At 40.8% G+C, this 24,590-nt stretch overlaps 2 protein-coding genes across 5 annotated transcripts in view; both read right to left on the bottom strand.

Moving 5' to 3' along the window:
• Positions 1-24,590, bottom strand: part of cunh6orf62 (chromosome unknown C6orf62 homolog) — a 112,084-nt gene that overhangs the window by 25,721 nt on the left and 61,773 nt on the right. The window lies entirely within an intron of this gene.
• Positions 1-24,590, bottom strand: part of ripor2 (RHO family interacting cell polarization regulator 2) — a 69,421-nt gene that overhangs the window by 16,642 nt on the left and 28,189 nt on the right. For all 4 annotated transcript variants that reach the window (XM_072370310.1, XM_072370309.1, XM_072370312.1 and 1 more), the window contains exons 2-6: positions 8,855-8,975; positions 4,452-4,607; positions 3,977-4,055; positions 3,743-3,766; positions 3,231-3,284 (exon numbers count right to left, since the gene is read on the bottom strand). In XM_072370310.1, the coding sequence (XP_072226411.1) occupies positions 3,231-3,284; positions 3,743-3,766; positions 3,977-4,055; positions 4,452-4,607; positions 8,855-8,975 (434 nt within the window). The remainder of the gene's footprint in view (positions 1-3,230; positions 3,285-3,742; positions 3,767-3,976; positions 4,056-4,451; positions 4,608-8,854; positions 8,976-24,590) is intronic.

Below are 24,590 nucleotides of genomic sequence, written 5' to 3'. Positions count from 1 at the left end.
TTTTTTTATGTTGCCCTTTTCCGACATAAAGTAAAGGACATGTGCTGATAAGCATTGTTCAGACTTCTAGGAGTCAGTTATGAAAAGAAACAATTGAGCAGTTGCCACATATTCAGTCAAGGTTCTCTATACGCAGGTGTACATTATCGCCTTTTCTTGTGTTGCCCTTTTGATGCATCAATTGTTGCCTCATCAATAGAAAAAAAGCGATGATCCTCGACTTCAGCAGCAGTTGCCTTCAGAAACCGTGTACCTCTGGTTTGCCATGTCCTACATCTTGTGGATTTGGCACAAATGGCATGCTGAACATGCCTGATAATCCTAACATACAAAACATACAAATCTCTCAAGATACTACACCCCTTGAGTACTGATATTATTTGGGCAGATTAGAAAATTGTGTTTGGTGAAAGTCTGACATTTCTACCATGACATTTATTAGTCTATGGACATTTCCATGCATAGCAGCCCTGAACTTTCAAAGACTCGACATGGAGGAGCTGGATGTGAGTTTACAAAGGCTAAATCACTCAGAACTGACATTAAACAGACTTAATCCTGTTGGTTCCCCATTGCATTGTAATCCAAACTGAGCCCATGTGTTAATAGAGCATGTAACTATTTGAAGAATTCACAATGTGTCAGTGGGTGTGTTTGTGACATTTCCATCCCATGGTCTGCACCAAACACAAAAATAAAAACATTAAAAAGTGGAGAAGTGCTTTAGCAAACTGAAGTCAACAAGTTTTGACGATCTGCAAGAGACTCAGCTTTTTAATCGCTGTTTATCTGCAACTTATGAACAGCCTACATGACTGTATAGTACTCTATGATCATTCCTCCTGCATGCACGCCACTCATCAACTAAACCAAGCAGAACATTTTCAGCAATAAAAATACCACGGACAATCTTCAATTTTGTGCCACAAGTGGAAATGGGCAACTTCAGACAACGTCTGGAAGGATTCTCCACACATTGTGAGGCAATTCTGTGTGTAAACTTCTCCTTCTGACAGAGATGCAGCACACTTCTTTGAAGATCTTTTTGATGATTTCAGAGGAGTTGTGTACAATTAAATGCCAGCTGACTTCAGGTTGACATCAGAAGCCTCTAATAGCATCCAACAGTTTACAATCATTGTAAGTCAGTACACGTTCGACACTATAGTACTACTCCTATCAGCAGTACCTAGCAATAATATTACAGTAAGATAGTCTGTTGCCCAGAAACTGAGACTGAAATAAGAAACAACAGTTTTGTAAATATAGTTTCTCTAAAACACTGGTTTTGTCTCCACCAAAAACCTGAGCAAAGTCAACTGATAAAACTACAGCATTTATCCAAGGACCTGGTGAATATATTAAGAATGAAAAACAAGTAAAACACAGTGAATGTTAGATTTAACGAGATGGATATTGAGGCCTCTTACTTGCCTGTCAAGATAAATCTGATGCTGCTTAATCATCTCAAATATTTACTGGTGCATTCATATCTATTTTTGTGCAGAGGCCGCAAGAACAGAAGCGCTTCAAAATAATTCTGGTGATGTCAAGTATAAAAGCTGTGAGTGTGTGTTTGTTTAACAGCATCCTGTGACAATCTCACAAGATAGAACAAGCATCGACTCCGCTTACATATTCTGTTTGTTATCAGTGTCAAAGTGGAGCAATATGCAGACAGCCTCCCTGGGTTTTTAAAATGTAACCGCTTCATTTTTATTTTTATTCTCGTTCGACCTTTTTCTTTTTATTCAAAGTCTCCTCCACTCGGTTTTTCATCTTTAAGGACCCTTTCAGTCCCTCCTGCTAACTGCTTTGACCCACATTCATTGTTGTTTTCAATCCACAGAGACTCTTATGTCCAAGGCCTGTCTCTTTGTCTGTTGTACTATTGTTTAACATGTGTTTGCTTCTGGACAAAAGGGGAGTTTTTACTGTCTGATATCAGGTATGTGAACATACAGGGTTAGCTTCACCCCATAGATGGCTTCCTTGAGCTCCCTTGAGGACATCAAAGGCTGTCTTTGTGTAACCATGGTTACCGTTGGAGCTGCACTGTTGTTTGGGCATGTGTGTTCTGATTACCTGCTGTCATGTCTGATTTGATGCACAGCGAGGGAGACCATTAATGGACTACAAAAGGCGACGTGGAAGAAAAAAGTCAAAGAGCCTTGCAAACCTTGTAGAGGATTAATGTCCCCCACTGGCAACCTGTGAAGAAACTACAAAAGAGGTGTAGGAAAAGAAAATTCCCTGCCTAGCACCTGTAGAGGGGATGTTTTTGCCTCAATCATTGAAACAGCTGGAAACTTACCTAATATATCAACACATGAACCAAAGAGGAACAGAAAAATAGCCTGGCTGCAGGCTAACACGGCAGATTCACAGAAAAACGCAGCATAAATCCAGTGGAAAGTAGTCACTTCAAGAAACCAAAGGGCACCAATATAGTTCATCACAACATGAAATTAAAAGCTGAACATTTTGGCAAAACCTGCCAAGCGGTTTTCTTGTTCAAAGATGAAAAATATAAACTACTATTCTCAGATTTGCTTTCAAAGACAGCTGCTAGTCAGCTTAGCTTAGTTTAGCATAAGTGATACAAATGGGGAAAATGGCTGCCCTGGTCCTGTTGTTTTTCAAGAGTTTATTTTATAAAAATTCATGTTGAAAACATGCTTCGAGCTAAATAGATAAGTGAGGATACTTTATCTTCATATGGTCAATTGCTCTCCCTCCATCCACCCTGTAAAGCTAGATAAAAACAACTGGACATAACGGTGCAACAAAAAACACAAAGAAGTTTCACTCAAACCAGGGTTCCACCTATGGCTACTTTATTACACTAAGGTGATGTTTTGAATGCAGCAGCTCTTGAAGACTGCTTGAAGCAATAAAGTAGCATACTTGTCAGCCTTGTTTTCGCTTTCCATGTGCAGGCTTTGACACCAGCCTCCGAGTCTCCGAGTGAAAGTCCTGTTACTTCTGACTCACAATTATTTCAAACATTTCCCACTTACTACACGCACACCAGGCACTGTGATACTATATGAAACTAAGTAAAGGCATGATAGAGTAGCTCCCTTTGAAGATGAAAGAGTAGAAACCTGAAATCTTCAACAGCTCTCTCAAGGAGCCTCTCCGACATGTAGGAAACAGCTCAGATTGAACCATTAACCAATTTTTTTGTACACACACTGAAAGAAAAAGAGGAGATTGTCAATGCTTACCTTGCTGATATGAAACTCCAGACGTCTCATGTACCTCTCAATGCTTTTTATTTGCTGCAGAAAGGCGGATACAGTACAAGAATTTACTGGTGCTCATGAGAACATGACCACACATGGTTTACAGATGTAAAAAATAATGACTGATATACATAAAAAGGCACAGCTTGAAAACAAAGTGGCATATGTGGCTACTTAACATATGTCACAGACCTACAGAGCAGGCAGAAAATACTGAGCACTGGCTTTGCAAAACATTTCCTTCATATATTCTAAGTACCTAATTCTCTGTTTCAACACTTATTTTCTCTCTGAAACTTATTTCTTCTTCCATGCTACCCATTCCTGCAACCTTTCCAATCCGTTTTCTTTTTCTTTTTCTTTCTGGGCTTGAATCCCTCTTTCCCATGCTTTAATCTATTCTCCTGCAGCCTACATCCCATCCCAACCCCCTGAGCCTCAACCATTAAAAAAAATTCTCACAAATTCAGCCACAAATTCATTTATTGACTTACTTTGTCAAGATCGTAGAGCACTCCCTGGACAGGAAACACACACACAAATACAGTTAAAAAAGTAGACATAGATGAGACTTCTTACACCATGCAAATCATATTGTAGGGATATGTAATCAAGGGTAGAACAATTAACACCACATTTTTACATGATGTGCAGGACTTTTTAAACTGTGGCAAACCTAAAGTATTTTCATATGCCATATTTTTATGGGGTACTTTAATAGATCTCACCAGACGAGAGTTCCTCTTCATGTCCTTCATCAGAGACATGAGTTTGTCCAGCTCTGTTTGATGCACTTCCAGATATTCACTATGGAGCAAAACATTGGAAATCAAAGTATCAGTGTAGCACAGGAAAAGACGTTGTAATAGAAATTTATTAAATCTGTACAAAGACGTACACATAACCATTCATTCGGTTATCTAAATACGTTCTGTGGGAAGCATTAAGAGGAGGAAAGCAACAAATCAAAACAGCAGGTCACTGACGCCCTCAACTCTGGAGGTCACCAAAACAGGATGAGGCTGTATCCACAAAGGTAGAAATTACTAGAAAAAACTAGCCTAGTGCTTAAATAGGATGAAATTAAGTGGAATATTTGAAGACTTTATTCTGTATATTGAGGGGAAAATTGGTCTCCATCAACTACTTGAATCTGAGTGTGCGTGAACTCGGTAAGCAGACATCAGTGCTTGAGTTACTCACTCCAAGCCTTGTTTGAGAGCGTTGTAAACTTCCTCCAGTCTTTTGGGCTGTGGCTCTCTGGAGCTGCTGCCTCCTTTGTGGCCTGACAGGTGGGGCTTCTTGGGCTTAGACTGAGGCTTCTTCTGCACGGCAGAGTTCCCAATGAAAGAATTACACCTGCACACACACCAAAAAACACACATATTAGTAAGGGTAATGGTGTATCCCACCAGGATAAAGACTTTGAGCAGGCAAGAACAGATTGTGTCCCACAACATTTTAAAAACCCTCGGAGCAAAACAGGAGGACAGAGAAGCATTTTGACCTTAACATGTATCTTTAGGGAAAAACACAATCTTAATTATTTATCCACAGTGTTTCAGATAGCCAGCCACTGTCTGCAGCTACTAGCGTAGTGTTAGATGAGACTTCTGTGCCATTTTACAGCAAACTGAACATGCCCATGGTGTGGTCTCAGCATGATTTAATCTCATCTGTCAGATGGAGAAGGCTCTTCTACCTCACACATGCAGGACTACATTTAAGCAACACATTATGCAAATATTGTCAGCTTGTTGAACATGCACACACTCAGCAAATCACAGCAAAGACATGGCACAACGAACCTCTTCATCACTCACAGGCGTCAAATACCACGTATGTACACGTATTTGTGCAAACATGTGCTTCCCCCACCCCCACTGTCTGGGTTTGACCTTTGCAAGCCAACCATTTATCTTCCTCTGGAGTGAACTTACAAACACACAAAGTGAGACAGTCAAGCTCCCGGGAATCAGAGACATTCAAGTGGTCGGTTGCGTTCCGCTACAGTCCTCCAACTCAACTTGTCGACAAGTGTGACTGATTGAAATGGAGGAAGGCAACAAATATCGCACAGTTCAAAAGAGCTTAGATATTAAATTCACATGAAAGATGGTGAAACAGACTCCTTAAAATAGCAACATTATAGTCCTAATTATCAGCTGATGTTCACCTTAGTTTTTACTCAGTGAATCATGAGGTTTTATAAAACATTACAATATAATACATCAGCAGCAATTCACCTTTTACCATGTTTTCAGTGTTTAAATATATATGATTAGTCTGTTATCACTACAATGATTTTCTTTTGATTTCACCACTTGCATGTGACTGGTCTCAAATCACTACTAGTCAACTTTCACGTCTTCATATTTCAAATGATATAACTGTGGATCACACAAAACTTCATTGTGGCATCGCTATGTTAAAAGACAGAAAAGGCCAGCAGCGAATGCAAATGCAGCTGTGATGTTGGAGCTCAGCGGTGCACATGCCACGCAACCGATGTGTAGCTGGTTTTACAGCAGTCTGTATGAAAAGGGCTTATAAAAGCCCACTGATCATTTCCATTTATCAATTCATTTTGAGATGAATTTGAAGAACCAATGAACTGAAATACATCAACAAAGAGTCAGCACAATGTCCAACAGCCCAAGGTAATAATATGGGTAATATAAGGCAAATATATTCAAATAACATTTGTGTGAAAATGAAAAGATAGCAGCAAATCTTCCTGTTTGTCAAGCTGACATTTTTCCCTTTTTTGTTGCGATAGATTATCTGATAATTCACTTATTCGTAAAACTGGTTGCAAAGAAGTTTCTGTCACTCAAACCTTTAATTTTAAGTTCCATTTCTGAGCCTAATTTTTACATGTAAATAAAGAAAAGGGCACATCTTTCCACACTACACAGCCTCCTCACAAGTCTCAATCTCGTCATATTAATCCTTTTTAGGTCAAACTCATCTTACCCACTCATGCACATTTCAGCTCTTTAAAAGCATTACAGATTTAGCTGACAAATGACATTTCTCCAGTCTTAATAGAAATTATCCCGGAGTCACTTCAGGGACACGACAACAACCAATTCCCGGCACCCGACAAGTTGGAACGCGCCATGTCTTGCTGCAAGCCAGCAGCAGCACAAGTTCAAGCTAAGCTGCCACAAATGTAGGGCAACACAGAATAAAAGCACAGCGAAGCCTTGGGGTCACACAAGATGTGGTGTAATACGGTCTTGCTGACAGAAACACACACAAAAATACACATATGCATTCAGGGCAACAATTCAACAAGGGCTAATGCTTGTAATTTTGCATCACTGAACACAAACTGCAAAGTCTGCAGTATGTAGGCTCACAAAAATGCCCATGAAGCATACACATGGGCACACACATGGAAAGTCTGTGCCTGCTAACACTAACAGAGCCGCACACAGAGACTGTGACACACTGTAGCGGCTTCAGAAGCCATATCTCTGCAGCTTTCCACCTCACTCATTATCCGAATGTTACTTGTCTGATGCTGACAGTCGCCCACACACTGGAGTCATTCCAGCTAATTACACCATTCACTGTCTCAGCGGCAAGAAGAGAGGGCAACAATGTCTTCAGATAGGCTCTCTCAGCAGGACCAGAACTGCTGAAGACAGCCAGGCGCCGAACACCAAAAGTCAAAGATCGTAGGAGATATATCTAGGACGTGAATGTGAGCAGGCTTTGTCTGGAGCGAGAGCTGTCATAGTTGAGTCAAAGAGGAAGGAGCACAGATAAAACTCTTATCTCTCAGGACCTTTTTCAATCTCCAACTTCTCGCAAACTTTTGGCTATGAATGGAAACCATCGGGAAGCTGAATCATCAGTGTTGGGTATATCACAAAGTGCTGAAAACCCCTGATGGAAACAGCTTCTTTCTCTTCTCCAAACTTCATAAGTAAAAAGTGTCTGTGTGAGTAAGTGTGACTGTGAGCTTGGATACAGTGATACCACCATTACTGACAAAACACCACACAGATACAGCACATATGCAACGCTTTCAATACTTAAAAAAAAAAAAAAAATCTCATTAACTGAAATTCGACCAAGAAATAAAAGAGCATTTTTAATGTGTTATCGCCATCACCTTCGTCCCACAAAGATCAAGGTTTTACATCAAACTATGAATGGTCGTAAATGAATGCCAGCTCATTCAATGATTTATAAAATAAAAGAGATGCAATCATTTCTATCTTAAATTTCGACTGAGTAATTTAACTTAAATTAACATTTAATCCTTTTTTTGGTCTAGAAGCACTATATAAGGGCAGACACTGCAAGAAGGATGGGTAATACGAAGAATAAAGAATTCATAAATGTTGAAGAAAAGCTGCTCCCCTGCTGCTGCTTCCTAAAACAGTGGTTATATGCAGTTGTTGTGTACCGAAACTGTGATGTCAACACACCTGCTCATACAGTTTACTGATAAAAAGACCTTTTCCAGTTGTTGCACTAATCTCCCTTCACAAGCACTACAGTATCTGGGAATACTATCCTCCTGAATGGTGAACCACAGAGATGCTTGCAATGACAGATTTGAGCTTCCATCTTATGCATTTTGCACATCCGCCAGCCGCACTTAACGCAGCAGGTTTTAAGAATTAGTACCTGCAAAACCAGCTAAAAGATAAACCAAAGCGTGCACCATGCTACAGTATAAACGCCACTTAAATTTAGGACTAGACAGATGTATCAACCCAACATCAGTATCAGGCAATATTGAGAAAATACAACAACAGCAAGCAACAGCAAAGGCTAATATTTATCTGCTGTGTCCTGGTTATGTTGCATTGAGTGTGCTCTGAAACTGAGTTTCATTTACTGAATATTTAAAACAGATTGTGGGGCCGCGTGGGGCCGCGTAAGCTTGGGAAAGTAGTTGATTTGTATCATGTGAAAGTTTTCAGAAGCATTTTTGATACATTTGAGTGAAAGACTTTGTGCTAATTCAAAGATAGTGGAATGATGTCATTGTCTCTCTGACATTAAGGGGAAAACAAATGACAAAAACAGTAAAGGATATCGGCCAAATAACTATTACTAACACAAATGTTGGCTCGGAATTATACAATCAGTGCATCCCCACTTAATTCCTCATTGGTCAGATAGAAAATGTAAGTTTTGGTCCCTGTTTTGCGGTATTATCCCTGGCTACTCATTCTAATATATCCCTTTCTCTTTACTGATATCTTTAATAACATTTCCAAAATGAGTCACAAAGTCTTTTCATGCAACAGCTGCAAAAACCATGTGGTAGGGGTGCATAAATACCTTCAACCTGATTATATCAGCTAACAATCAGCAAATAATGTTTTATCTGTTTAAATCTAATACACTACTAATTATTCAAGGCTTACATATTGTACAGTCATAACGATCAATAACATTTAGCGCTTTCTAAAAAGATTTAACTCCAAATCAATACAATGTTTGAAGGTAAAATCGATTTTGAGCGATGAGTTTTAGAAACAACATTCTTTTAGTCACCCCTTGACCTAAATTGTTATTTTAAAAAAATGAGTAACTGCTCTGATCAAAGATAAACTATCCTGTAGACCTCTGCTTACCGTGAGCGTCGTTCCTGTAGAGTGCTGAAGCCAGCAAAGGACTGACTCCGTATTATGCCGTTGGGCCCACCTGGGGAGTGGGTGCCAGCTGCCATGATCTCCGGGACACGGGATGACACTCCTGGAGGAAAACAGACACACAAATCCACTTTAAACAAATGTGCTGACAATAATAAGGCGAAGAAGGAGGGGGAAAACAGATTAAGGGTCTGTGATCAATCAAATCACAAGGAATTCATGTCATGAACTCGAGTTACAACAGGACAATGACAGCAGAGAGGTTAACTGGAGTGTACTGAGGATTGTGCAATGCAGCACAAAGTAGGCAGCGTTAGTGATGTTCACCATGTGCGATGTGGATGAGCAGCATTCAAAGCCAGCGCTAACACGTCTCAGCTTCTCTGGCCCATTTGTCACCGCTCAGCAGCGAACATACCTCAGTCATTACCGTTACTCCTCAGGCAGGTGTCACAATACAAGACCTTTGTCACTTTTCAGCAAGAGTGCAAATATTTTACACCTGAACTAAGAGTTGGCTTATGTAAACATGCAGTTCATCAGACTGACATCTGTCTACGAACCGTTCACAAGCACACGTTACAAGTCGAACCACAAATCTGTGGTAGCTTTAAAGACAATCTCATCTCTCAATAATGTAAGCCACAGAAGCCAATCCAGACAGTGCTATAGCGGAGTTATCTAATCAGTCCCTCTTGTAGTTAAGACATCTTTTATCACTGTGCCTATATTTACCAGCAGCAGCCTGTCAGGTTTCAGCCTTTTTTTAAGCTGGAGATGTGGAATGCAACACGAGTCACGTGGACACTTGGGGAACAAGCCGAAAATAGACAGCGAAAAGTCCAAATATAGCTGTCAGATAATGATGTAGCAGAGATCAAGTGCCCAAAGGGAAGGATCTACTGAGATAACTGAATTATGACTTGCATTGGAAAGATAAGTTTTTGTCCAGATAGTGGTGTGAGTGGCAGCAGGTGGCCATTTGAACTCAAAGGGCAGTTTGGAGCAGGACCATAAATTAATGTTTAAAATCATATAAGCATTCTTGGTTTACTACCCGCAAAAACACTAAGTCAAAGATACCAAAAAGACAGCAACTGTCACCCGTAAGTAAGTGGAATTTTAATTTTATTAACGACTCAGCGTCCAGTATGAGCAGTTGGACAAAGTCCCTTTACCAAACAATGCATCTCTTTCCACTTTTTATTGCTGTGGCCTCTGGCTGCCCTGAAGCAACACAAGTCAGTTAGATACTGAACACGTACAAATCTAACCCACAATCAACTGTCCATCTTAGTGATGACGCCTAACTGTGAACTTTTTTCAAGGCAGAAAAGAACTGGGTTCTATCTCTTCATCACTGAGCTAAAAGGGAAAACTACAGATAAGCCTGAAGACGCAAAACAGGAAAAACTGATTCTTCAAATCAGATTAAACCCAACAAAAATGCCAAAGAATCAGGTCTTCTGAGTCAGCACCTTACCCTGACGTAAACTACATAAATCATCCCGAAGCGTCACCGGTTAAGCAGCTTTGCGAAGGTGGCAAGAAAAACACTGGATCTTTCAGGCTATCTGCGTTGCTCTGCTTACGGGGTCTTGTTGTGTTTGAACATACTCCGTTTTCTCTTCGTATCTCCAGAAGACAGGTAGACGACCCCCGCAGGGCACGGCACACGTCATCACACAACTATAACAAACGCTCACACATCTCTTTCCAAAGCACTACAAGTGATTGAGCTGGAAATGTGATAGGATCTTGTTTGGTGTGTGCAGCAGACAGAGAGCAACACAAAGACCCGGCACAGGGCCCAGAGAAGACTAGATCCTAGTTTTGTGGTGGGGGAACAAAAGACTTGGGACTAATACTGTTCCGGCTATTTATAGCAGCGAGATCACTTAAACACAGGACGCCGATGGCTTTGACTCATCAGATGAACCGTCTCAGCAGCTAGATAAATGGTTTCACCTTGTGGAGCAGACTGGTTGTCCGGTCAGCCACTGCTAACAGATAATTTTGTTTCTTTAACCAATTAACCATCTATGACACAATAAACATTTTCTAAAATGTTTAGGGAGAAACCGTTATTGCAAAACAGCTCTTTTAATTCACATCCTCAGCCAGTATAGTTACACACACAGTTGAGTCAAGCCATGATTACAGCTCAACCTGACCAGTCAATTAGACCACTGTCCCAGTGTATGTTCATGGGAGGGGAACCTAGTTACTGACTGAAATACATCCAACACCACAATACTGAAGACTGCATGAGTAAATGTTCATGAATATATAGACAAATTCACTGCACAGATGTCTTTAGGTTACTATCAGTACAGAGATTAGATCTCTATCACACTAACATCTTTACATGTTGGTGAGGGGCTGCATGGTGGTGCAGTGGTAGCACCGTCATCTCACAGCAAGCAGGTTCCAGGTTTGAATCCTGGCTGGGGCCTTTCTGTATGGAGTATGCATGTTCTCCCCGTGTATGTTCTTGGAGAGAGTGTGAGCATGGATGGTTGTTTGTCCCTGTGTGGCCCCGTGATGGACTGGCGACCTGTCCAGAGTGTCCCCGGCCTCTCGCCCATTAACAGCTGGGATAGCCTGCAGCCACCCCGCCGCGTCCCTAAATAGGATTAAGCGTGTATAGAAAATGGATGGATGGGTTTTGGTCAAACACAGTGAGTCTTTTTTTTCCTAGTGTCACGTGACAATTGAGCAGATATTTAAGATTATCTTATTATTGTTATTGCCAAACTTTTCTGTTTTCTTAGGCCTGCAACCTTCCCAGCACCAAACTGCAGCTTGACAAAGTAAAGCAGGATTCATGCTCTGCACAAACCCCTTGATCAACATTATCTTTCAATTTGCCAGCTGTGTATAGGACAGAGAGGAGCGGAGCTTTCAAAACTCTCTTTCTAGTCTATTTGATGCATTATTAATGGTCACCGCATAATGTAAGATTTCCAGTGTTCTCCTGGAGAGGCAGCCCACAGGAGTGCAACGTTTATCCCCATTTTAAGCTACAATATACTGTTTTCCTCTCTCAGTTCACCTTTTAGTCCAAACAATTAGAAACACATTTCTTTTCTGAGATGCTCCACTGTTTGCTGGATGTACAAAACAGAAAGAGTTAATGCTTACATGTATGGCACAGCAATTTATCTATTTATGAGGTGAAAAAAATGTCAGATTTGGATGTTTCCAGATTGCTTAATTTCACTAAAATCTTCATAAATAGATTATATTTTGGTGATTTTAAGTGATCTTACTCAAATTTGGTAAAGAAGTGTGCTTGAAGCCTCATCCTGATAGGATGACATCACATTTTGGTGTAGCTATAAATGACATTGCGAGGGAGCTGGTTTTTCACAAGATTTGTGAGCTCATGATCACAGAGAATCCTCCTTGATTCGAGCCATGTTTTTTTGACCACGCCACAGTGGCTTGGATCTCACATTGGCAGCTTTGTGCGATTTTTAGATAGGACAATCGCAGCTCCATAAGAGATTAGGGTGCTGCTATGACATCAGTTAATTCACAACTGCAGTGCAGAGCAAATAATGACACTGAAAGCTAATTTTGCCTGAAAAGCTCTTTTTCCGACAGACTGCAGCAAGCATTTGAACTCACTCTGGCTTCTGCTGGTAGCAATGTCTTCATCTGATTGGTTGACACTTAAGTGTGACCGACTGTGATAGACAGTTCATCCAATCACCATCCAATGTTTTTATTTCAAAGTACTTGCCCTTTTCCAAAGACGCTGCACAAGCAATTTTTTGATGCACAATTTGAAGCTGAAACTTGAGAATCTTCCTGAATTGCTTGAATTGTTGTTTTCGAGAAAGAGTTGAAGCACATACATGATAAGAGATGTGTTCTGGCTAAAGACCGTTACTCATGTGGCTGATCACATCATCAATCAGCTGTGTGAGCTTCTAGATAATAACATGGCCATGTCCTGAAGTCCTCTTTCAATGTTTTTTTTACTAAGCAAAAATCTAAACTCTTCACATGGGCAAAACAATGATTTGGGCAACTATCCGTGCTCTGAAATATTAATATGGACATTAAAGTTGTCAGATAATAACGTGGTAATTTCATCATGATATGATCCTACTGAGAGATGATAATGGCCCATATAACACTACCGCTCTGCCCTATCCGAGAGCAGCAACCTGCACTTGTTCTCTGTAGCTTTTTGGTCTGTTTTGGTTTCTGGGTGTTCAACAATAGTTTTGTTATTTACTGTGCTTGTCTCACTGACTTTCTGACTCACTCCCCTAAAAGAAGAGCAGTGGGTGGAAAATGATGGTGCAATTTTGTTACCTAATGCTCTCTTGGTAGTAACAGAACATGGTGGACACTGTTCATTCTGAGTGATTTCCCTTAGATGCCTTCTATATCTTATGAAGCAAAATTACAGGGCAAGAGACGATGTGGACACTTAAAACTAAAGTCACCCACAAGATCTGACATCTTTGTGTACAGAGATTAGTTTAGAGTCCCTTGTGTATCCTGTTATTTCCAAATGGTACACACAGCTGATGCTTCTCATCATGAGTACAAAGGGTAATCAGGACTTTTTTTTTTTTTTAATTTCAGCAGATGATATATATAGATGTGAAAAAACAGCACTCAAAACCAATCAAACAGGACGAAGAGCTTGATTTTTACAAACTGCGCTCACTAAAAACACTGACTGAAGTGGAGACTGTGTTTGTCCTACATCTATTTTCAGGGACTCGCCCAGGCACTGCTGAACAAATGTGCTACCTCATAAAAAGATAATCATCCTTCCCTGAGAAACAAAGCTTATATCTGCATTTTAAATATAACCCTCCATGTGATGTTGTAAGCACGTCTGCTGCACCTATCAAAGCTGTGGAAGCTCGTCCAACTGCACGAAACACGTGAAGTGAATATAGAATGTTTCTTTATGATTAAGTCAGCATTGGGATGATCATTAATAGTCAAATTAATCAGCTGCGACCAGATTTACACCCCCCCCCCCTTTAACCAAAAAGTTGGGAATTTGGTGGTTGGCTTCATAATATGTGATAATACACTGTAACACGGACAATTGTAACAGAAGTTTCAGAACAAAAAGATTTATGCAATTACTCATCTTTTAATATCTACATTCTCTCCTCTATTTATGATTCATGGATAAAACATAATCAAAATTGAAGAAGTTCGATGCATTCCTCCAGCAGACAGTTGAGATGCGATGAATAATCACACTCATGCCCAAGTTTCTGGATGTTCCTCCAAACCTTTCCAAGCCTCAGCAAAGTCCTTTCAAAACAAACTCCACATTTAAATCAATGCTTCCACGTAGGCAAAGATACACGCATATACACACACTCCTGGACAAGGAGCCGAGGTCAACGGCTGAATCGTAAAAACCTTTCCTCCGTACCTTCCAGTGTCACCGCTCATCTCGTCTAAAGAGCCTTTCAGAGCGAGAACAATGCCCACTTGCAGTGTGTTCTGGTTTGGTGCCAGCCGTTACCCATGTTGAATACAGCTGCCAGTCAGTCCATTCACTGGTCTTTTATGTCAACCTTAAATGCCTCTGAGAGTGTGGTGTGAGTGTTTTTTGTTGTTGTTTTTTTTGCAATTCGTGACCATGAGATTGATCTGTATGCGGAGCTGGAGCTTGTCAGGAGTGAGCAAATGACAAATATGCAATTAGCAAATGGGAGGAGGCAGGAGACAGCAGGAGACCTAGTGCAACATCAATTTGCTGTTAGCTCTCCAAGGTCCATGTGCACTAATACATTAGTCCCACCCTTGACTGTGTGTGTACTTGCATATTGTCTCAGTGCTGAGAGGGTGATGAACACACAGGATGAGTGGGTGAAAAAAAAAAAAAAGAAAAAGCAAAGCCACTAGTCTGAGCTAAAAGTGATAAACACCACAGAAAGTTGTAGAACACAATATCCTCTTGGGAGTCCTGGTGGGGGGGTTACATAAGAAGAAAAACTAGAAAAGATGACTTTATACCATTAGCATTATTTCTCAAATATGATTGGATTTACTCTGATCTGTTTCAGGTTCACACTTTCTCTGAATGACCTTTAACTGTCAAAATAAAGCTTTGGAAAACCACTGGAAATGTGGAGATGCACTAACATGCATAAGCAGCCAGACCAGCTGCCACAACACAGAACAGAGCAGAGTAGTTCAGACCACAACACACAGTGAAAGTGTTCTTCCTCTGGTAAAAACAAAAAAGCATTACACTGCTATATTTTTAGACAGAAAACAGTTGTTTGCTGTTTCATTAAAGTTCATTAAAGAGTGCAATAACAACAAAGATCGGACTAAAACTTTATTGAAAACTATGCTTTAATAAATATCCACTCCCTTTGCTAAATAGTTGTGTTTTCATTCCCTTAGAATAAAAAGATTTTATCCATTTGTGCAGGGGGTCCCCTAACATGGAAGAATGACCATATTACAGCCATAAAAGGCACATAGAAGACAAGTCCTATTTAGAGGGTGACGAAGAAGAAAAAAGTGGAGGAATCGATGGTTGTGGATGCTGTTTTGTGAGACATTTGACTCTACACTAGATAAATAGATTCTCATATTTATCATGTAACGGATGAGCAAGAAGAACTTCATAAAAGAAGCAAACAAATGAAGAGGCTGAGTGAACTGAAGATAGGTGAAGGCAGAAAACAAGCATAAACAGTAGTCTGCCTTTCAGATGGAAATTTCCAGTGAGGACTATAGGGAGTGTCTTGAGATACTTTACACTACCATCACAAAGGTTTAGCCTTTCCTTCTTCTGCACTTTTCAAGCCAGAGTTTTGAACCAATAGTGCAACTCTCCACTCATGTTTGGAAGATTCTATTGAGGTGAATCTGAAATTCAAATTTATATCTTTTAACATTTCACCCACAGAGGTATTTCCTTCAGTGACAGTAATATGACTCACTTTTTTTTCTTCTTCTTCTTCTTTGGCTCACTTTGTTTGTCGTCTCCCCATATCACTCAACTTTCTGCTCTGAGTCTATGATTATACTGTAATTGTGGTCCAGGGTGTACATTGATCCTCAAACACAGGAGGCACCTTTTCTTCTAAAGAGGAGCGCTGATGATCTGAACCCAGTCAAAAGTGTTTAGTCAAAGCAATCGCCACACAGGAGAATTAATATGCAAAAAAAGACCCCGACTGAATTTCTGCATCATTGTGTGTAAACAAAACCTCCAGAGTCTCTAAATGGTTCCCATTAATGATTCAAGTCATTCAGAAATTTTTTGTAAAAGCTGCTGTTGAACATTACTGCACACACACACACACACACTTCGGCTTCTAGTCCAAATAGCTCAAACAGCTGCACACACCATAAACATCGAACTCTTCCATAAACCCAAGGGTTTGTGTGTATGCTTCCGAATGTGCACAAATGTGTATTACTATGTGAAAAAAAAAAGGCATCATCCTCCACTGCATGTTAACAAGAGAAACCTAATTCTTAATGCCTGTATAAATTAGCCTCACCATGGCAACAGCAGACAAAATGGGATGAAGAGTGTTACGTAAAACAACAATTATGAGCCAACTGCAGAGAAGTAGGACACACACCCTCCTATTACAGGCCAGAGGCTTTAAAGCACTAAACCGTCATTTGGCAAAGGTGTGTTTTTCTAAAATGTATATATTCTGATGTTTTGCAGACGCTGCATTCAATGTGCCCCAAGATGTCACGGAAAGCTTATCCAAGTTGGACTTCGGTGTCTCTTTCCTTTTATTTTAATATATTCATTATGACAGGATATGTGGGTAAAAGCAGAAAAAAATTAGAGAATAAAGCAGGAAAGAGCTGATGGAAGGTTTCACACAAAACAGGAGATGGTTCATAAAACAATGGAGCAGTAAAGTGAAAAGGGACAAAAAAAGAAGTTGTATTTGGAAAAAAGCTAATAAAAGAGATTAAAGTGGTGACAATATGCTGTCTACTGGCGATGAGGTCATGTGTTCCAACACTGGTTGCAAAAGCATGCCTGAAAACTGCTTGGTTTTCCTTAAGCAGATATGTTTGTGTAAACTGGTTCAAGGAGGAAGGTGACTGCTGATGAGGCTCCAACCTGAGATGACTGCGAGCCACAAGTCAAAACATCTAATGCCGTTTCTTTGTTTCTTTTTTCCCCAAATCAAAAACAGAAGTGTGAGATGCCTGACAGAGAGCAGTTAGGTTACCAAAGCACATCTTCTAATTCACACCTCCAAAATGCTCCAAGTCCTGCAAGAAAAGTTCTCGCAGTTCGGTAAAAACATTCAGGAAAGTTGAACTTTTTTAGACTATGTTCCAGTACGCTATGGTACGGAAGTTAAGCTTAGTTTTGGGATTATGGGCAGCATTTAATCCTACTTTCATCCCATGCTCCATTAACCTTCTGATAATCTTAGAAAGAACATACTTAAATTCAAAATGATATGCAGGGAAAGTGCATGACACCGACAAATCTGCATGGTAGGCTGCATATAAGCACGTTTATGAGGAGACACTAGCGCAAAAAGACAGAACCACAAGCATATATGAATTTGCTTCACCATAGCACGGAGCGCATATGTTATTGCTTCTTAATCAAATTCAGGATTTTCCCATTTATAGCTACTTTTACAAGGCAAAATGACTTTGGGGACAGGGAGCCTCATTATGCACGGCGCTGAGGAAAAGTATGAGTTCCTCCGGTGGATGGAGCTTTCATTCATCTCTACTTAAAAGGTTTCTCAAAAATTGCTAAAAGGCAGGAAGGGAAATGCTTTAAGATGACAGTGCGGAGCAGACTGTGTGAGATGGAGATGAAACACCTTTAACAACGAGGATGACTCACGGAGGAGTGAACACTGTTTTTACTAACAGCAAACACTGAAAAAGATCAAACTGAGGAAAAGTCTGAAAAACCTTCATGGCAATTTTTACTCCAAACACCAATATAACTAAGAAAAACAGAAACATATTCAGTGAGACGCAGGAAATAAAGATGGAGCTGCTAAACCTGAGCTAAATAATGACCAGCAGACTAATACAGAATATAGTTATGGCAGAGCATCTTTCAGCCAATGAGGCAAAAATTACCCCGAGACAATCAAAACAACGCTCAAAGGATGGATTAGATTTCATCCATGATAGCGGAGCACAGAGTTATAAAAGATAACACTGACATAATCAGAAGAGTGTGCTGGAGAGATATCTAGACAAGTTAACATGCTAACCAGCTAGCGAGCAGTAAATGCTAAGCCCCTTTTTGCCTCTCACCATTACTTCTAGGCGACTCATGTGCCAGTGCATGACTTGGAAGTACACATTCTACAAAGGGAGCATCTTTGACATGCAACACAAAGCTCTGAGCACTGTTATGACTGGTCGCTCCATCACCCGAAGAACCATGAACAACATTTTTACACTCCGACTTAAAAGTCACAAGCTACTGGTTCCAGGAATTCAGTTACACAGAAAAAACACTCACACAAAAGAAACAACGGAGAGTATGGGAATATCAATACATCTCGTGTGATACGGCATGTTTTTTGCGTGTACATCAGACACAAATTAGTCCAACAGTGGCAATCTTAATGAATCCTTTCAGCAGCCAAAATGGCAGAATTTTTCACAGATGTTTCAAAGCTGAAAAGTACTGGCGAAGTACGATGAAGCTCATCAAAGCGTTCTTACTCTCCTCAGGGTTGACAACACATCTTACAACGAGTATGAACTTCTCTGACTAAAAAATACATAAAAATCCTGCTCTCCAAAATCCTGACCCAGAGAGACTAATCTGACCTCAGACGTCCTCCCATGGAGTTCGTTTTACTAAGTAAACAACCAAAAGCTTTATCAGGTCAACATCAAACTGGTCTAAACTAAAAAAAAAAATAATAACTAGTATCAGCTGACGGTTAAAGCAGTCATCTGATGCAGTCAAAGTGTTTATTGTAAGAACTCTGGGACCTGGATGACTTGCAGAGGAGACGTGACTGTTGTGTGAGCAGCTGAGCATGGGGATCGAATAGAGTTTCTTTTGTGTGCGTCTGTGAGTGCGCGTGTGTGGAGGCGGCTCGGGCCAAATTCATCACATGAAATCTGTGACAGGTCAGAATTAAATTTCCCCAAAAAAAGCGCTGGAGGGCAGGTATTTTAGGTCAAAACCACCCTGATTTAATCCCAAGTCATTTACTCATCACCTCTATGACTGCAGGTAAACGCAATACCTTCTTTTTTTGAAAGCTAAATTCATCTCCACCACAGTGACATTTCCCAGGAGTTCAAATGCCCCTGTGGATCTTTTGTCCCATGTGTGTGAAATAGTGTTCCCCCTAACATCTCCCCTAACATCCTTAAGATGTGATTATAGTCACTCTTTTCTAATTATAGGTCATCTGTATCCTCGTGGGGCAGAGAAAAAAATAAGGACAGGATATGGGGTGGCATTTAAATGGACAGATGACCAGATTAAGTGAGGCGTGTCTGGACTGAGGTTACATTCAAGCATCTGCCTCTCACATTTCAGCAGCTGAGTGCAGAGTGTAATCACTTGAGAGAGCTGTAAGCTAAACCAGTAAATGCACGATCGAGGTTAATGTTCTTAAACATTATTTCCAATCAAATTCACCGAATGTTCTAAACAGTTTATAACAAAGCAGGAGTAGCTGAGAGACAAGACTTTGCTGACTTTTGTGTCCACACACACTGATAACAGTTATCTAACACTAAATACGTTACTCTTACGATAGATAATGTCCCATAGTTCCCATAACACCTGATCCTCTCTAAAAAAAATAGTAAAAATAAATGATAAAGTCTAATAATAAAGTGCTCAGAGAAACTGCACAATGTCGGACTTTACAGGCCTCAGTTGGCATGTTAAATGTTAAAGATCATGACAGTAAAATAAAAAAAAGAAAAGACAACTTATTCAAAAGACTGTTTGAAAATTGCTCGATGATAATATGAACACACCTCAACTGTCTCAGCAAAATAAAACCTTTAAAACTCCACTAACAGCCATTTCCGACTGTGTCACCAAGTACATCGTGGTCAAAGAGGACGCTCGCCTTCACACTGTGAAACGGTTACTGCACTCATATGTGGAATAGCTTCACACACCTTGCATTTGGATCATCGTGAGAACCTGCTTGTCCCATTTGTCTGACTCTGTCTACCAAGAGTGATTCTGAAAGAAAGTGACCACCAATGCTGCAGCTCTGGAATGCAGATGCAATACAAACAGCACCGTGTTTGTTGTTTCAGCCTCAACTGTTATTTTTAGCAGAAAAAAAAAACATTCTTTCACTGATAACGGCTACTGTGATACTAGCAGCTCGAACGGGCATGAAAAATAAAGAAAGAAAACTGACGGTCAGCCACAGAGCTCGTCACAGCTCATAACTGGTTGGCGTAGCCTGGAAAGGCAGCACAATATAACACGACTGTATTTAGCAGATATTGAACCACTTCTGGACACTAGAGAGCGAGATGCTGATTAAAACTTTAAAATCTAGATTTCCAAATACAAAAACTTGGCTGATTGAAATAGATTTGAAACCCAAGGCACAACTGTATAATAAAAAATGCATTTAGCTTAAAGCTTTTCCAAAAACGAAATAAATAGATAAATAAAAAGCAGTTTATTAAATAGCTTAAATAAACATTATCTCTTATGCTCATGAACCGTGCTTTTTGGTTATATTGATGTGGGTGTAATTCACAGCCTGGTCATGGTGGATTTATGTTCACTCGCTCCTCCCGCGGCGGCCTCGACAAAATCATTACCATAATTCTAATAAGAAATTCCCGAGCAGCTGAATCAAAAAGAAACCCTGAGAAGCAATAAAAGAAACACCTCTGACTGGCAGAGAAACACACAAGAGCGCACAGCTGTTCCTTTCTCCCTAAAGTGTAGTTTCACTGTTACATTAACTTACAGTGGAGATGATCAGGCTGCTCGGAGTGAAGATTCAGCAGGGAAAAAGGCACAGATGAGTACGTCGTCAAGCTCTTTTGCATCAGCCACTTATGACGCATTAGACTGGAAATTAACAACTGAACAACTGAAGTAGACACTGAATCAAAAGTACTTAAGAGTGAAGCATGACTTTAAATTTTGGCAGAAGGTGCTCATCGGTACAGTCTCGTTCGCAAAGAGGAATCTAAACTAAACAAGAAAACAAACAAAAAGAACAATATCGCTTAGGAGTTGGAGAAAGACAGCAAGACTAACAAGGTTATTCACAATGAGTAGGAAACAAGCCAGTCTGTGGACAACGCTACAGATCAGCAGTACGTGCATGACTGCACTGTCATTCGCATGCCTGCTGACTAGCCCATCATCTCCACACACACAATCTGTTCACGTAACACACATCTGGTCCAGCTGTGCTCTCCTATATGGAATACAGCATTTTTTAAAAGATTCTGTGAGCTTTTATCTTGAGCAGAAAGTAGAGCCAGCCAGAGATTTAAGATTTAAGAGAAAGATGAGAAGTTGCAGGAAAGGTCAAGAGACACTTGAACACGAAAACCGAACCCGAACGCTGAACGTTGTCTCTTTAATAGAACTTCTTCCGCCTTTTTAAGAATGGGCAGCTGAGTCACTCTCAAATTAATGCGAGTTATTTCAGATCATATTGAGAGAAAGTAAAAAATCTTTCTAAGTTTACTCGGGCTGCTGTAGCTCAGGAGGCAGAGTGGTCATCTGCCAATAAGAAGGCTGTGGTTCCATGCCTGGTCTACATGTCCAACTGTCCTTTAGTAAGACGCTCATTAGATTTCCATGTACAGTTAATATGAGCTATGGCAACAGCTTGGCTGGGCCATTTATTTAGAGTACCCTCCTTTCCCCAGTATACACGCACAGGAGTGGAGTCAATTTATTGATCAAAGTTTGTCTGACTCCACTATAATAAGACGTAATACACTCCCTTTTCAACCTCTTAGTAATGGGTTTTTTTTCTGGTTGACCGATAACATCACAGACCAAAACAGTCGCTGATGGCAGAACCTCAGTCTAACTAACCTGGGCTAACGTAGGGGGCCGACTCTTACATTGGGCACGAGGTCAAGTGGTGTAAAAATGCAGGAACTTTTTGTTTTAGAGAACAACCCGACATAAATGTTCTCCTCTTAAGTTTGCACCCCCATTTTAAAACAGAGCCAGGTGTCCTGAAAGCATGCAAACCTTTTCTTGCGCTCTCTGCCAATGTAAATACCGCTGTTCAAAAACTCCAACCCATGTCGGTAGTTCAGTGTGGTGAATTGCTATTTCTAGCTTATGATGGTGCCAGAATATAATCGTCACAGCAGCTGCCGCCTTTTAGGACATATTTCTGATGAGTAAAATGATCAAAGAATAAACAGTCATCCTCACAACGACCCTCCCCAGGACAAACAAATAGATTAGTTACTTCCCTCTCTCCTCCATCTCAATACATCTGTCATCACACAGCTGTGTCACAACAACCCCAAAGGAGATGGGTAATGGGAACATCCACTTTCCACTGCCTGAAAAAGTTTGACCGTATGACGGAGGAAACCAGTCACACATCTTCGACTTTAGATCTTTGGAACCAAGTCTAATTAAACATGTGATCATGAGGCGGCATCTCATTTTTAAGGGTTAGAGGCAGGGCCAAAAACAAAAACTGCACAAGTGGAGAGTAAGGAGAGAGACGAAAAGTATAATACACAAATAACAGGAGACGGTAGGTAAGAGTGCAGCACTGATTGTTGCTGAGAGAACCAATGCAGCAGCCCAGACATTATGACAGCACATGCATGACTAATTGTCAGCAACAATGAGGACAACTGTCGGGATAGCTGGAAAAGGATGCGTCACCAGTCTGTTATCGTGCTGTTGTTGTCCTGCTGTGAAAACAAAGAAACAGATATGAAGCGATCATGACACACAGATGTGATCGGATAAGATACTCGCTGCCTGGTGGACTCTGCAGAGGGAGCGCGCCAAATACCAAAACCGATTATCAGCTTATGAACTTAAAACACTTGCAGCAATCATAATGCTGCTACAACTCCCAGCTGCTGTAGCCAGAGGTGTGTGCGTGTTTGTGTGCCAGTATGTCAGATATCATGTGTCACGCATGGCGTCTCGCGTAGAGCATGTACCATGTGGTGCTTGCGTGACCTGCCATAGCTCAGTCAACCAGTTCGGAAGAGGATTAAGGGGGAAGACCTCTACCACCATTCACACACACACACACACACATGTACGAATAAACAGACTACGAGTTTGATGCTGATCTGCTCAGAGACAACAGGAATAGGGGTGGGGATAGATTTACACTCCCTCCCATAAATTCCGTATCTGTATCCATGGAGGGTGCAGGGAAAGAAGGATGGGGTTGGGAGGGGGGGGGGCACAGAAAGATCCAGAGCAGGATGGAGGAAGAGGGAGGGAGAGTGATAGAAAAATAAAGTGAAGATGGAATCCATGGGGTTGACCAGTAAGCACTCATCCCGATGGACGTCACACACACACACACGCACACACACACACACACACACACAACTGGACACTCCTTAGTCGATTAGAAGCACATAATTGTTCCGGTTATCACTTTTGATACATCACTGCTTCTTACTCATGCACTCAGAGGAGAAAAAAAACACACACAAAGCCATGTACGTAGCTATTCTTTCTTGCAAAAGCATGTGTTTGTGTTTATGCAGTATGCGACTAACATGTGATATCACTGACAGTAGCTTCTGCAGTCTGTCTCTGGTCTATTATTTACAGTCTGAACTGTGGATTGTGTCTAAAATAGCGTCGACCCAAAAGACTATGTAGCATCCAAGGAAGGTCTAGTCCTAGTCTAACTATTCTACAGGCTAATGCTACTGTAGCTCAGCTCACTGACACACAGCTGGTGCTTGTTTTTGTGTCCTTCTTTGGGGTGTGGGTAAAAGCAGAAGGCATGTGAGGATAGCTTAGCACAAATTTCACACCTAAATAAGTGTCTACAGCAATGCTAGCACCTCTGTAACTGAACTGGCTTTGCAAAGTTATACGGAGGATACCCAGCTGACAAGGGACTCTGCAGAAAGTCCATAAAACATTTATAACGTCCTCCATTAGCTGTCATAACAATGTTCTCCGCAGGCCATTGCTGGGACTTAATCGACATAACAAGCTGTAGTCTGATTTTCGGAATGATCAGGTGATCCAAGTATTTCACAATAAGACTGTGTCATGACAGTGGTGCGAGCAAAAAAATTATGGATGACCAAAATCAGTGCGGTAATCTAAAATGTAACTGGAGGGACCAACTGACTTACCACCCCTGTGATCAATGTGAGCTACCTCCTCCATGCAAGTCTAATGTCTTCCTCATTTATCATCTCACCTGCCATCCCTTGGGGATCTCCCACCTCCACTAATCATTTCTTCCTGTTGCCATTGTCCCTCCACTCCCCTTCTCTGCCTCTCCCTTCACATACCACTTAAACCCAAGTGTAACAGCCTACAATCCACCTTCTTGAAATTCCAAAACAAACATAAAACATCTCCCATCCTTAAAAGTGATTGCAGGGTTGCACGCAGTGGGACAGACTAACAATCCCAGACCATCATCCTGAGGCCAGATGACCTCTGACCTAAAGCCAGCAGGGCGGCAGCTTTATCTGACTTTATCTAACAACCTAAATGGAGGTTTGTGCCTGTGACGAATGCCTCTACATAAAC

The sequence above is a fragment of the Leuresthes tenuis genome, unplaced genomic scaffold (genome assembly GCF_036924035.1).
Source record: "Leuresthes tenuis unplaced genomic scaffold, fLeuTen1.0.hap1 SCAF_18, whole genome shotgun sequence".
Classification (NCBI taxonomy): Eukaryota; Metazoa; Chordata; class Actinopteri; order Atheriniformes; family Atherinopsidae; genus Leuresthes; species Leuresthes tenuis.
This window is presented reverse-complemented; position numbering and strand designations above follow the sequence as displayed.